The sequence below is a fragment of the Chelon labrosus genome (genome assembly GCF_963514085.1).
Source record: "Chelon labrosus genome assembly, chromosome: 12".
In the NCBI taxonomy this organism is placed as follows: Eukaryota; Metazoa; Chordata; class Actinopteri; order Mugiliformes; family Mugilidae; genus Chelon; species Chelon labrosus.
In genome coordinates, this window is record NC_140345.1 from 4779248 (window position 1) to 4794376 (window position 15129).

The 15129-nt window shown below is 44.4% G+C and overlaps 1 protein-coding gene across 1 annotated transcript in view; it reads left to right on the forward strand.

The window, feature by feature from the left end:
* Nucleotides 1-6553: 6553 nt before the first annotated feature.
* Nucleotides 6554-15129, forward strand: part of iglon5 (IgLON family member 5) — an 88669-nt gene continuing 80093 nt past the window's right edge. Inside the window, exon 1 of the mRNA XM_084558023.1 lies at nt 6554-6966. Coding sequence (XP_084414149.1) covers nt 6906-6966 — 61 coding nt within the window. The 5' untranslated portion in view covers nt 6554-6905. The remainder of the gene's footprint in view (nt 6967-15129) is intronic.

Below are 15129 nucleotides of genomic sequence, written 5' to 3' on the forward strand. Positions count from 1 at the left end.
AGTTGACCTCTTTCATCTTTTTATGACCTACCACTCCCTTCTTTTTTCGATCAAACATCCTCAACCCCTCTGTGCCTTTTCCCGTAGATCCAACTATCACTCTCTACCCATAATCCCCTACATGAATCTCCCATTTCTTCCAGATTCTCCTCATCTTCCATCTGCAGTCCTCCGTTTGTCTGGCAGCAGAGAGCTCACATCACATTCCTTCCCAGCTTCTTTTTCTCTTCCCTCCTCATTCTATATCTTCCTTTCCTGTGTTACCCTCCCCATCTTTCTGCCTCCTTGCACCTCTTGGGATAACACAATTCAGAGGACAAGCCTTTTGAGACCAAAGGCTCTCACTCCTTCTGCCTCCATCCTTCCCTCCTTCAGTCCTTCTCAGAGGGGTTCTCAGAGGGACAGTGATTACAACCAAGTGACTGCCGCCTCTGCCATGCCAATTAATGTGGGGGGCTTAAAGACGGAGCAAGGGAAAAGAGGGAAAAAGTGCCCGTGCCCGCATCTCCATACATTACCATACTAAACAGGCTGGTGGGGTGTCTCAGCCCAACTGGTAGCTCTACAGCAGACACTTCAGGGACAAGTTCCCTCAGCTAGACCCACTCCAAGCCAGACATGTGTGCATAAACTGCCCCAGCTCTCCAAACAAGCTCAGAGACATGTCCTTCTGTGTGTGTCCTCACAGTCAAGGTACCAACATTTGACATTACAGTATGGGTCTGTTTGTACTCTATTAATTGGGTCATTTCAGCTCGAGCCTTCAAGTTGTCTCAATGATTCTAGCTGTGGATCAGGGGTGCACAGACTCTGGTATATACTGCAGATTCTAATAGAAGCGTACACAGGCGACACACATATACATCTTGCAGCAAAAGGGTTTGTACGTTATAATCCATCAAAGTCACCGTGCCTCCCCTTGATGAGTAATGATGCACTCAGTGGCACTGTGGCCACTTATACTCAACTATGCATCAAGACCATTATCATACATTAGTTATGTTTCCCTACAACAAAACCACCGTCACTGTGACTCTTAGAGTTAACCGTAGGAAAGCCAAAGGAGGAATTAAAGAATCATACCAGTTCAGTGTAATTGCACCATGACAGCGCTGTGAAGCTTGTTAGCTCGGTACAAGAAGAGCTACAAGAAAATGGTCACTCACGAAAGTCATGAAACTTGGGAGATGGTGATAGTGTAACATTTTTCCTGAGACGATTGGGATTATTAAGTCAAAAGTTAGTTCCAGTAATTGGTTACCGCAGCCACTTAAAATGAAATTAAAGACTAAAAGTAAAAACAGAAAATCTGCAAAAGGTCAGTGCTCTGATATGATTATACTAATTAGTGTTACCTTGGAAGAAGATGAGGTCTTCCTCTACTTCTCGGTGAGTAAGTGGTGCTCTTCGTTCTATGGTTTATTACCTTGAACAAGACAGAAGCTTCCCTATCTGTTGCATTCCACCTGCTTTTAACATTATCATACCACAAAGCCACTTACTTGCACTTGTCTTTTGCATTACATTGCCATCAGCCAAATGCTTAAATTCCTGGACGAGTACATATCCACACTAATAGCTAACCTTTGGGAATGGACTCACTGAACCAACACCAAAGAGCTACCGGTCACTAAGGCCGACTCTGACGTCACCTCACTTCCCCTGTGCAGGACCAAAATGTTTTACTTAAACCCAACACAAAGGCTAGAGCCAACGGACAAATAGCAAGTGTGTGCTATGTCTACATCAGAGGAAATACAGGTAACAGGAGGGGGCAGTAGGGGTTGTACTGACTAGTCGACTTTACTGCTGTGCCATGACGTGTTAAACAGGAAGTCGTCTAGTCGCAGATCACGTGACAATAACAACACACTACTTGCACTACTGCAATGGACACTCATCTGAAAAGTCATCCGCTAACGCTAGCAGAGGAACGGTCCAAATCCTCTCGACAGCAGTCAATTAACAACTTCACCAAACATCCTGTGGTAACAGAGAGAAGGAGGCTGCACATAAACAATTTGATGGTGACTTTCATTGTCTAAAGTTATTAGACTTTTAGCAGCTATACACGGAAAAGGCTTAGGAGATATACCGCTTTTTTTTATCTCGACTACATTATCTTCAACACGCTGTGAATTATTATTAAACGTCACTGACGGTGCTGATTTTATATAGGCTAAACACATCTGCAGCGCACAGTATTGATAAGTGTTCTATCAGACACAACATTGTTGCTGTGGTTGTAAAGCATGTTTTTTGTCCTTGATGTCAGTTAATGCACCATGTGAGGGACAGACGTTGGCAGAGCTGAGAGTTTGCCAAGTGAGTCATATTAGAAGAGTCAGACTGACGGTGTTTATGGTGTTGGTGTGGTCTACTGCCGACAGTGTTCAAGCTTCAGTTACCATGCAGAAAAGCCTCCGTAGCTTCTTTTGTGTGAGACGCTACAATACGTATTCAGGTCAAGAATATAGATTTCATTGTTGCAAAGCATTACTTTCTACTGTGTTTTTATGTGTGTTGTCATCGACAAGTCAACGTCGACTTTCACCACATATTAGTCGACTTTAAAAATTCGGAAGTCGTTCAACCCCAAGGTGACAGTAGTATGTATTCTTCATTCAAAAGGGAAATCAGAAGGGATGGGATTAGCTGATAAACTAGAAAGTGCATGTACAAGCCTGGCCTCGTCTGAGTCACGCTGATCAGCTGGTCTATAGTTTATTCATTCTAGATGATCGTGTCATTGTGAAAATAATGAGATGATGATGAAAAAGGGGAGAAGAGCCGTCTGTGTGTGCCCTCTTGTCTTTGTCTTTTGTCACATCTGCTTCTCTTCTCGCTAAACTGATCAGCCCATCAGAATGAGTTCTCTCACCGATTCAGCATGCTGTCAGAAGTCAGAGTACTGGCAATGGTACAAGACTCACAGCCAAACAATAAAGGTCTCTGATGCTTCATGACTCCCCAGCACCAGCAAATGGCCTACCATTAACTTGGTGTGCCACGGCCTTAAACATGTACCTTCCAACGTCCGTTGTCTAAAGGTCTTTTCTTTCTCTTTTTGCCAATAACAATAAAACATTTCTTCCTCCAACATTTAGTCTGAATTGAGAATTCACTATCAATTTTTGTAAGTCCAGAGAGTTAGTGAGTTTAATCAGTCTCTGTGGGCTCTCCAAGTCTGCAGGAAGTCTCAATTCTGGAACAAAATCAGAGACAATAACGCTTTCAGATCAAACAGCGAATTAATAAAATAAATCGATGGAAATTTGAAAACATCAAACCAGACTCAACAGCCAAGATGACTCTAAACTGAGCAATCAGAGGATAAAAAGACATAATAACTCCCTTTTGTTTATTTCAGCCCTCAAATGATAATAGAAGAACCTTGTTTTTCCAACATGAGATATCCAGCATTTGATAAAATTGCCACCTCTCAAAAGATTATCTGAAGCACAAAATTGGGGCAAATTACAGTGGAGTTTGTGCAGCTTTCTCATCTCATGCCATTAACAATGCTGTTTGTCTCCTGTTTTGCTGTCCCAGTTTAAATCTAACTTGTCTGACATGTGCTAATAATTATTTTTATACCTTGTACAGCACCGGTCATAAAATGTTGGAAAATGTTAATTACGTTCTGAAAAAAAAAAAATGTTCAATCCTATAATCTTTTTTGCTGGACAAAGTCAAGTTCATTGGAGTGTTACTAAATTCAACATCCTGACCTACTGCATCCCTTTGTTCCATTGTGTTGTTTCAGTGTGAAACTCTCGTGCTTGGTGCTTGGTGCTTGGTGCTCATTTATTAGTCCAGTAATACTTGATGGCATTCTTCCTACACAAAGTACTATATACTGCCACTGGTTCACAGCAAGAAGGTTCTGGGTTTGAATCCAGGATGACTGGGCTTTTGCATGTTTGCATGTTCTCCCTGTGCCTGCATGGGTTCTCTCCAGGTACTCCAGCTTCCTCCCACTGTCCAAAGACATGCTGGTTAGGTTCATTGGTGATTCTAAATTGGCCGTAGGTGTGAGTGTGAATGGTTGTCTGTCTCTCTGTGTTAGTCCTGCAATAGACTGGAGACCTGTCCAGGGTGTACCCCGCCTCTCGCCCGATGACAGCTGCGACAGTCCCCAGCTCCCCCATGATCCTCCAGGGGACAAGTGGTTACAGAAGATGAATGAATGAATGAATGAATGAATGAATGGTTCACAGACAGGGCTGGTCAGAAGGGAAGCCGGAGACATACAGTATTTTGGCCTCACTATTGCATAATGGGAGAAAGTTGGAAATTCAACCTTGTTTCCTTTCACTGATGCATGCCGGTCTTTCCAAAATTGAGAAATATTCCTCACCCTACCTGCTTGTTTGTTTTCACTGTTCTCAGGCTGTCACGCAGTGTGACGGGAGCTGGCGAGGTCTGAGGGTAATTAGCTTTGTGAAATCTGAGTCAAAATGCAAATTTATGTCAACATTTTCTCAGGTGCTTCTACTTTTATCGAATAACTTGGAACAACTGAATACAAACAAACTGCTGCTTGTGACAGGTCTATAAATAATATCTGTGAGTACATGGGAACCCAGTTGAATTGCTGATTGCAATCATGATTGCCAGTAATGAAGCGTCACGAGCACAAATACTATATCTCTTGTTTGGATCAGAGCTTTTTAGTGTCACACGGATGCAAGGTTTCTGCTCTAATGTGGAGGTTGCACAATTACTGTCCTGCGGCATTTCAGTGCGAACACTGAACGTCCAAATGAAGAAGAGGAGGGGGAGGACATGCTGATTTGAGGAACAGCAGACCATACTGTGCTCAGCTTAATTGTTTTGTGCAAACAATAGCATATAGTCGAGGGTGTATAAGCCCATTTGGAAACAGTTTCCCTTAAGCCAAAGACTAGACCTGCTGTTTTCTTTACTGTACACCCTTTGTGATATATTTATACTGTTGTTTCCCCGTTTGCATAAGCAACTTTGCTGCTGCTCATATGAAGACTCTTATCAGCATATTGATTATCTATCTCTGACATATCATCTGCCATAAGTTATTTATGTTGCATCAGTTAACAAAAATCAGGAAGTAATGCTTAAACACAGCTATCTAATGAGCCAGAGGTTAACATGATAAACATGAACCCTGATTCATGGTTTGTATAAGACCTAACAGTTATTGAATAAGGAGTATTTGCAAAAAAACTCACCCAATGCATAACTAATGCTGGACTTTGATTAGCTGACTCATTAATCAGTCCTGGCTTCTCTTGCCCATTCGTCTTCCTCATCTCATCTGATGCAGATCTGCAGTTTATCCCCTACTGTATTTATTTTAATTCTGTCCGAATACCATAAATCAGCAAGCAGTGCTTTATTACTTGTGCACTCAGCAGTAATAAAGCATTAATTGGCTATTTAGGGAATAAGGAAACAAAGTGTATCAGTCAGAAGTAAAACAATACATTAGCTAAAATGGAAATAATCATCTCGGGGACACAGTAAATATTACAACAAAAAAAATGGACCCGAGGGCACTACATGAGCTGTGTGTTTCTGACCGAGGCCTGCTGATGTGATGCAACATGACTGCAATGAACAGCCAAATGTGAGGAAAGTGTGCATACATTTAGCAATAAAGTTTTCAGCGAGTTTCATGGCCTCTTGTCAGTCTCCGGTTTCTAGCTTCCGAGCAAGATGATTAGCTCACAGTGTGAGTGGCCGTTTATATCTTCACTAGAGGCAACAGCCTTTTACACTTTTAGTACCAGATGCAGCACAGAGACTAAGAGGCCAACATGTTTACAAATGGCTCATTAGTACCTCTGCATAAATATAAAGTGCCTTCCTAAATGGGTTTATGTTGTCTACCATTAAGTCAGCAGCAGAATCAGATGGTGTGTTTTCCGCTGTGCTACAGTAATCAGTGAATGGGCAACTTCTTTACAAGCTTCACCTCTTGTGATCTGTGCTCATCTTCAGCCACTAACATCTGCTCATCAAATGCAAAATGACTCCATACCTCACTCTATTTCATTCAGCATGGGAAACGATGGGCTATGGCTCCGCCTGACCCTCACGCACCCTCCACCTCTGTCTCTGTAGTTATTATGCCTGCCTGTCCCCCTGTGGACTGCTTTCTCCGAGTACTGCAGCAACACCAAACTGGCTATAAATCACATTGCATTATCACCGCGCCGTGCTTCGCCTCGCTCTCCGCCCGCCCACTGCACGCCACGGATTGGCCGGCGAGGCTCCTTGCTCGGCCTCTCCGAACGGGACATCGGTGCAATCGTAAATCCCGCCTCCTTCCTTGGGGCCGTTGATTGGGAGAAAGGGGCTCTCCTTGAACTGTCAATCATGCTCTTTCTTGTGCGCCTCGCATTCAGTGCTGCTGCCTGCGACGCGCTGAGTGCGGAGCGACGAGACGCGCTGCATACCAACAGAGACATACAGAGCAGGCTCATTTTTGGTCAGGACGCGCAGACTCGCATGGTGACAGAAAATCCATTCATGTCAAGTCATTGGGCTGTTTGAATTTTGCATTCCATTCCCATGCATTTCCCAGAACAGTGTCTTCTGTTCTTCAAGGTGTTAAGAAACTAATTGTCTGGGATATTTGTTCTTGCTGCTGTGATACATTTCTGGTTGAGTGTGCCTGCACCGGAGAGAAGATAAACAGACCTCCCTGCCGCTCTCTCCAACGGGAGTCATCTAAAGGAAAAGTCAAGACTGATGTTTTCGTCCACTCACATGTAGAAGCGTTGGACTATTGCTGTTGACATTCATCCACTGGGTCGTTTTTTATAAACACATTCCCTGCAGCGGCACCAAAAGGGAGGAATACCGAAACATTTGGCTGCAAAAACAAGAGAGAGAAAAAAAAAATCAATCAGAACTCCATCATGGGCTGCCCCCTCTTGCGGAACGCGTTTGCTGGTTTGTTCCTGGTTTTGCTGTCAAAAGGTAAGTTCTTACGAGCTACTTAGTGATGTGCTGACGGTTCTGTGTCCGCGCATGCATCTCTGCCTTTCATTTTCTATAAGTGGTTATGGAGGTGAATACTAATGATGAGGAGAGAGAGAGGGATGGGGGGGGGGGGATCTACCTGCATGTGAATCACGCGTGACTACTGTGCCACTACGCCTCAGCTTTCTGTTTGCGCGCACAGAAATGTGGCGTACTGTTGTGCACCGGTACGCGCGCCCGACCGAGGTGCGTGTGCATGTGAGCGCAGCGCCAGGTTCATCTCCGAGCCAACCTCGTGGTTCAGTCTAAGCATCGGGTGGTGCATGTTAAGATGTTTACTATGGGGGGTTGGAGGGGGGGGGGGCAGACTCCAGTCTTCTGCGAACATTCCTTTACGTGACATGAATGGCCCGGCATCCCCGCGCGCACGACGCAATATCGGTGCGGGTGGGGGTTGTGGAGTAAACGTGAGTAGAAGCATTGCAGAGAGAGACTCACGAGAGAGGCAGTGTTTTGTTGTCTGTCTTCAAAATCAAGGTCGACAGAGTCACAGAGAGATAGCTGGTGACGGATGGACAATTGGGGAGTCTTGGGCGAACTGGCTGGGTAGTCAAGCCTCAAGCCGTTCTTTTTTATCACTGGCATTAAACATCACTTCATCTGGGAAGAGACTAACACACTTAATTGAGCTACCCCACAGTTCCTTCAGTTGAAGCTGCTCATAGTTTCGAGATAAATTTCAGATTCGGATGACATTTTAAACTTCCTCATTATGAATGCTACAAACTGACAGTGTTCTTAGGTTGTTGTTCTCAGGGAGCACTGACTGGAGAATATTTAAAACCTTCTCCCATTTTTCATAAGGTCATCGTCTAATATTGTCACCGTGCTATGGGATGTCCCACTGTATATTAGCTGTATACACTACCATCATGTGATCTTATCCACCTGCCCTCCCTTCTAGCACGAACAAACACAAATACAAACCTGGCTCAATTAGTCCTGCTTTAGTCCTGTGGGAAATCAGTATATAAATAAATTACTCTGGTCCTTAATAACAATAATTGATGTGTCAGTGCATTAAGATGTGAGGTTAACAACCTGCAGATGCAGGCAGGCTATAGCCTCCTGCTCCTGAGCTCCTTGTGGGCAGGAGAGCCCAGCTGGTCATGGATGGCTTGACACAGCAAGCCCCTTCTCCACACCAGGCGGAGAGCAGACGGACAGCCCCGCAGGGCGCACACAGCACACAAACACAATGGGCTCAGCTCCACACAAACCAACCCCACAGCCACTTTTGAGTGTCATTTCAGGTTTCATCCCTCCGAATTTGTGACCTGTGGGGAAGGTGTGCCCAATCATGTAATCATGTACAGTTGAGGAATGATTGGATATTGATGTGAGTTGTGCACATTGTAGCACACGTGAATCAGCTTCATCTTGGAGAGGGTTCCTGCCTGCTCCTGGGAGTTCTCTAGGTGCACAACATGTCCATCTTTTAAGCATGCATTATGAAGGAAGAACATGACTGTTAAAAGGGCACCATTCCTTGCTTGATAAATCATGCACCAGTGGAATAATCCTTTGTATCGGTGGCCCTGAGTACTCAGTAAAATGTGGTATGCGGTTGTTAAACGCTTCACTCCCACTGTTTAGTAGATTGTGTTTGACTTATTATTGCCTGTATAATGATGTGTAAGACACATTCATCTGAATGACTGTGCTGCTCCTACATCGTTTTATTCACCTGAAGATATTTCATCCTCCGAAGACATTTGGTCCACTAATTATCACTCATTTAGCCACATTATTCATTAATCACGACAAATATTCTTATGTGAGCAGTATTTATCATACATATTCTCAGAAACATACTAAAATGTACATCAAATCTGAACAATGGCATGCCAACCAGGTCGAAAGGGGGCCTTTTTTTCTGCTTCAAAACACCATTAGGCCATTCAAAGGTTTCCTACGGGCTTGGCATGTAAATGCACAAACCACTCCATGGGTGTGATGACCAGCTACTGGCATGCCATTGTACCTTTCTTTCCCTTCCTCATTTATTTTCCCTTTTTGTATGAGTACACTGCTTCTAGAAAAAACTCCTACATAGGCCTATAATAAAAAAAATATCCAGATATTTCTGGCACACAAGTCGTCTGCAATTACTCAAAATCTGCTACATTAGTGAGACCAGACCAACAATGGAACATTAAGGCTGGAAATTAAATAAATTACCCTCTGCTCAAAGGATTTCTGTCATAACAGAAACCTGCAATATCTAATAATGAGAGATATTATTTCATTATTTCACTGTACGAAGTGTTACGTCACTAATGTTCAAACAGACCAACAGATGGGTCTTTCCACCGACATGATGAAGGTTGTGGTAAGAGGAAGTGGATGGGGCAGGAGCACAGGTGAAAACAAGCGGGGCCGCTTTGTAGCTTGCCATCCCTCTTGTTTCAGCAACATATGGAGGCCAAGTGGGGTCAATGCATGTTGCACATGTGGCACATAGCCACCCTCCTTTTCCCCTGCCTCCTAACACACACACACGCACACACACACACACTCGACTGGATCACCAGTCTTGGCTTGGAGATGAAGAGAAGGGAGATGCCAGCATCAACAGATGCCTTGCGCTCTTATTCTGGAGGGGCCTCTGCTTTTTCTCCCTCCCTTTGAAATCCACGATTTCTGTGTGCTGTTGTTCTCCATGTTTGGCTTAGAAATGCTCTGCCATTTTGGCAGGTTTTATTTATCTGCAAGTGTTGGAGTGAGAGTGCCTGGATTCGGACCGAAGAGCCTTGGGGACAAGGATTGGAGGTGTAACCAGGCTGAAGTGGGCCTGTGGTCTGAATGTTTTCCCCAAAGGTTTCATTTTTTTCCCCCCTTGGTGTTTAATGTGCCCTGTGGTGCAGTGAATCCTTCCCTCACATATAGTGGAGCAGATCCCGCCTTAGGAAAATCCAACTGTGTTTTAATACAGTATTGGCGGGGACAGGTGGTGTGATGGAAAATTAATCGACATGTCTGGGGTTGTATGTAAACCTCATTTCAATTAATGGTTGGGAACTGATGTGTCGAAATGAAAGCACTGTCGAACATGCTTACTGAGTGCTTAAAGGACAGACATCAGAGGATGAGAACAAACTTGAGATTTTCTGGTCTTAAAGCAACAGAAACATGCAGTACAAGTACAAGGAATTCTTTAAAATAGTTATTTCTACCCCCTCAAGATTCTGCAGAATCACGTCAATTAGCTGACTACTTTCATTAATTTACAAATTAAAGGGTTATTGTGATTCTAAATTGGTCGTAGGTGTGCACGTGAGTGTGAATGGTTGTCTGTCTCTCTGTGTTGGCCCTGTGATAGACTCGAGACCTGTCCAGGGTGTACCCCACCTCTCGCCCAATAACAGCTGGGATAGGCTCCAGCCCCGGCGTGACCCTTCAAGCGGTTACAGAAGATGAATGGATGAATGAATGAATGAAAGGGCCATTGTACCACGACTTTAGTCTGGTGAATGCAGTGCAGTCAGTCATATTATACTTGGCAACCAATGAAAGTATTTGTATTTGATTTCATGGTGTTAAGGTTCCACACAAGAGACTGTAAAATACAACCAGTTCATTTTGTTTTTTATAATGTCTGTAATGGGAAATTTGGCTTGCAGCATAGCAAAAACAAACATAGAAAACCAGCAGCAATGCAACACAACTTGACTTCTTTGAAGTTTCTTCCAGTTTGTTGCACACACTCAAAAGATCAGGTTGAATTTAACATCTGCAGTATGCAATGACAGCAGCAGAAATTAATATTTGCTCCGTTTCTTGTTATTCTCTCACTAAGGGAGTTGTGCAGCATTTCCAATTATTGGCTAGACAGAGATGAATAACCCCTGAGCCGGTGACCCCGCAACCTGTCAGGCTGAAGCTGAACTCTGCATCTCGCAGTGTTAGCAGCTCTCTGTCCGTAGCGGTGACTGAGAGGTCACTGGTTCAAATCCCTCGAGGATGGCTTGGCTCACCGCTACTGTCGATGATAGGTGGGTGCAGCACCACCTCGCTGCCCTTGAGATTTCTCCTGTCGGTTTTGATAAACACTTCGCCGGTCCTCACATATTGGTTTGGGGGTCTGGCAATTACACATAGTGTCAGTGTCATAAATAATGATTACAGCAGGGCTTGTTTGCAATTATAATTAGAGTTATGATATATGGAGTTCGGTGTAATGGAAAGGAACTGGGACTGCTTTCAGCTTGGGACAGGTGGTTATACTGTGTTTAATTACTGTTGTAATTTGCTTCCTTACATCGTCCCTGTGTACCAGTTCCAGTTTAAAGACCTGCATTGGTCCAGGTGAGAATATGAACATGAGCTCTGGGTTCTCAGTGTAACGGATGAAAATGAGCCATGTTTTATTTAGTGCAAGGGAAGGATCATTCAAGAGGGAGCAGAGTGGCTGTAGAAGAAGGAATAAGTGGTGGCTGGTGCACTCACATCGACCCCCACCCACGCAGGGAAACACACACACACACACACATGCACACATGCACAGATATAAACACATGCAAGCACAAACTGGAATCCTTCGCTTGGGCTAATGAAAAGATGTATTTCAGCATCTTCCTTACTAGAGGTGTTGGCTGTGAATCGATGGAAGGCCAATGGTTAAGAGACATCTTTATATATACATTAGTGTGGATATGAATAACTCTCATTGATCTGCTCAGTAGCATGCATATAGAGGAATCAAATTAGCTTCAGAGTGGTGCAAATTTCTTCCATTCGAAGCTTCAGTCCACTCTGCAGATTGAGCTATCTGCGGGGAAGGGGAGAGAGAAAGGAATGTTTTCTTGTTTGGTTATGTGCAGATGTTACACAGTTAGGAGGGATGAATACTGTTAGAGGGCGAGAAACAGTGCCGTGTGATTTTCTCCCCCCTATTTCTCTTCCTTCTAGTCTTTTTTGTGCCAGGGAGTTAGCATCATTGGAAACACAATTCAGATTAGTGCAGGCGGCTCGTCCTCGGGGAGCCGGGAGGGACGAGGGTCCCGCTTTCCTCCCTGTCCTCATTACCAAAAGACAAGGAGCTCGCCGGCAAATCAATGGAAAAGGCTTAGGCACTAATGCAGGCCATGTCTGGTGGTGGGACTTAGCTTTGCGTGTGTGTGTGTGTATTTTTTTTTCTTTTTCTTGTGTGTGTCCCGGAGTGTTGTTTATGTGTGCGATTCCCCCGTTTTGTGTGTATGTGGAAGTTTAATCATTTGTGCTACAATAGAAGGGCTGGAGAAAAAACATTACTTTCAAGCGAATGCTGACTTGCTCGCTTTTGGAGTAACCTCAAAACACCCGGTTAATGCGCTGATATATACCACGGGGACATACGATAGCACGGAAGCCCTTTAATTACACAGAGATAACGTCAGATTCATCTGCGAATCCATTTAGTCCAGCGCTAAGGTTGCTGTTACCATTGTAATTATAATTGCTCAGAGCATTGTTGCTATGACGACTGCAACTTCAATAGCTAGCACTTGTGTACATCTTCCTTTAGACTGACAAAAAAAGAGCAGCACCTTTGTGTTCCCTGTCAACAACCCCCTGCAGCGGATGCCGGCATCAAACTATGTCAAACCATCCACCTGTCTCGCGGCTCAATCTGTGCCGCATCTGCTCCGGCTGTAGCTGATGCTGCTGTTGTTCTCACATTTGCCTTCATCTCACCCTTGTGCCTCTTATTTTTGTTTACACAGGTAAAACTACTGGGTGCAACAAATGCTAAATAATGGGTTTTATGTTGTGGATTTTCAGCCCCTCTGCTGCCTCTGACACCTCGTGGCGCTTGAGGTGTTGCTGGGTCTGCGTGGAGGGGAAGGGAGAGCGAGAGAGAAGAGAGGGAAATAAATAAAACTGAGGAAAACAGATCAATAAATATTTCAGCAGCTGCTCCCTTCACAGACTCCTCCTGAAGCCATAAGAGGTGGAGAGAGAGACAGAGGGAGAGGGAGGGATGGATAAAGTGCAAGAAAGAAGGAGAGAGAGAGAGGACAGAAGTAATTGTGTTCCAGTGTCTCATTCATAGTGAGCAGGAGAGATGGGGGGTGAAAGAGAGCAACAGAGAATAGGGATAATTGTGTCCCAGACTTTAATAGACAGAGAGGGAAGGCAGGAGTGAGGGGTGGAGAAGCGACACGGGACGTGCTAACGAGCACCACATACCAACACTGTCTTCTATGGGAACAAAAAAAAAAAAGCCATGTGAGAGCCTGTGCTCCCAGACTTTGGCACTGTATAATAGTCGCTGTAAGAATCCCTCTTCCTGACTTTCACATAATTCTAATTCCCGTCAGGAGTAAGCGACAGGCTGTGTGGGTGTGTAAGTTTGTGCAGCGAGCAGTTCTAAATGATAATGAGCCGGTCAACAGCTGAGACGTCTAACGTGTAGCCGCGAACCAGGCGTGGCCACCGCCGGTGCCAGCGCGCTCCAATCACCGGCTGATGTGTTCTCACATTGGTGTGAAATTTGCACACACACACACACACACACATTACGAGCAGCTCGTGTAGCACGGAATGTATGTATAATGTGGAGAGCAGAAACAGCGGGGGAAAAGACAGGGAGCTTATGAGGATGGACAGGCCACAGAGATGGAGGAGTTATAAAAAAACAAAAAAATGATTGAAGGAGGGCTGCTGGGAGGAAGCGAGGGAAGAGAGACAGATGGTGTGAGGGAGGAAGGGGAGGAGGGATTCAAAGACCCGCAACAGGCAGTGATCGAGATGGATTGATTTTGCAGGCAGATGATTAGGTGGAATAAAAATACATGGCAGGTTTATCCTGCCAATGAAAACCGTGTTTGGGTGATATTGCTGTGAGTGGGAGTAGTAAAACTGTTTCAGGGTCACTTGTGGTGTGATATTGCGGCATTAAGGAGCTGGTGCTAATGTGATATGCCACCGGTGAGGGAGTCATTCCAGCGAGGCAGCACACCTCTAATAAGACGCTCATGCAGTGTGCCCACATGATAATAAGTGGGTTGGAGCTTGTCAAGAATCTGCAGATTACATAAAATGTTATGTTTGGATGCTCTTTAAAATCGTCCGCAATCAAATACAAATGTTACATGTTTCTGTGTTCTGCTCTTTGGAAATCTACATAATTAGGAAAACAGCCATGCCGATGCCCAGTGGTAGGCAGCGCTTGGCACATCCGCTGCCATCCACACACAGCTTACGCAGCGATTTAAAGATATGCCACAATTCTCCTGTCGTTTAAGGGCTGACACGTGGCTCTGGCTCCAGCTGTGAAGGTGCCAGTGGGACTTCTCGTGATAAAGAGTCCGTGTTAGCATGACATCCTGACAGTGAAGACTCCGTTATAGGCAGAATTTCACCAAGGATTTGGCTCTGACAGCCCCGTAAATAGACAGAAAATGTTCCGCACTGTCTTGAAAAAATGTTGATTCCTTTCTCCGTGCCCTCTGGATTTTGGGTGTTAAAATTGCGTGACACATTTTGAAGCAAAAGATCACAGGAGTGGTTTTTGAACAAACTGTGATATTGTGATCTTAGTGTGGTAATTGGGATGTTAGGTGAGATTTCATCAAACATGTGTGTTGTTGTAGACCATTAATTGGGTTTGGGGAAAGAGGCTGCTGTATTATTGTGTTACGATATTTCACTAATTAGATGTGGAGTTGGATAACACTGAAAGCCTGTGCTTCTCTTCCCAGTTCTGTAATGCGGTGAGTGAAATTCCATTAGTGTTTGGAGCTGTATGGGAGCAAATGCCAGCACGGCATTGGGCTGGATTGTCTAAGACATTTAAAGTAAATGCTGGGCTTTGAAATTGTTCGGCAATCACAATTTATTCCTTTATTCATCGAGGGATGGGGATGAATAGCGCTATCTAATTTGCTGAGTAATGTCATTCCTGAGGCGCCAGTGTGACTTTGAAATTCCTCTGGAAAAAAAAAAAAAACCCAAAACATTCTCTAGGCATTTTCAAGGCTGCAGTCCACTTCAAAACCCTTTTTTTTTTCTTCCCCTCTTGTGGTCGAGCAGCACTAAACACAAAGACATTTGGTCAAATTGTGCTTAATAAAAATGCGTAATGTGATTCTGGAGATGCAAGACAAATTTCCAATT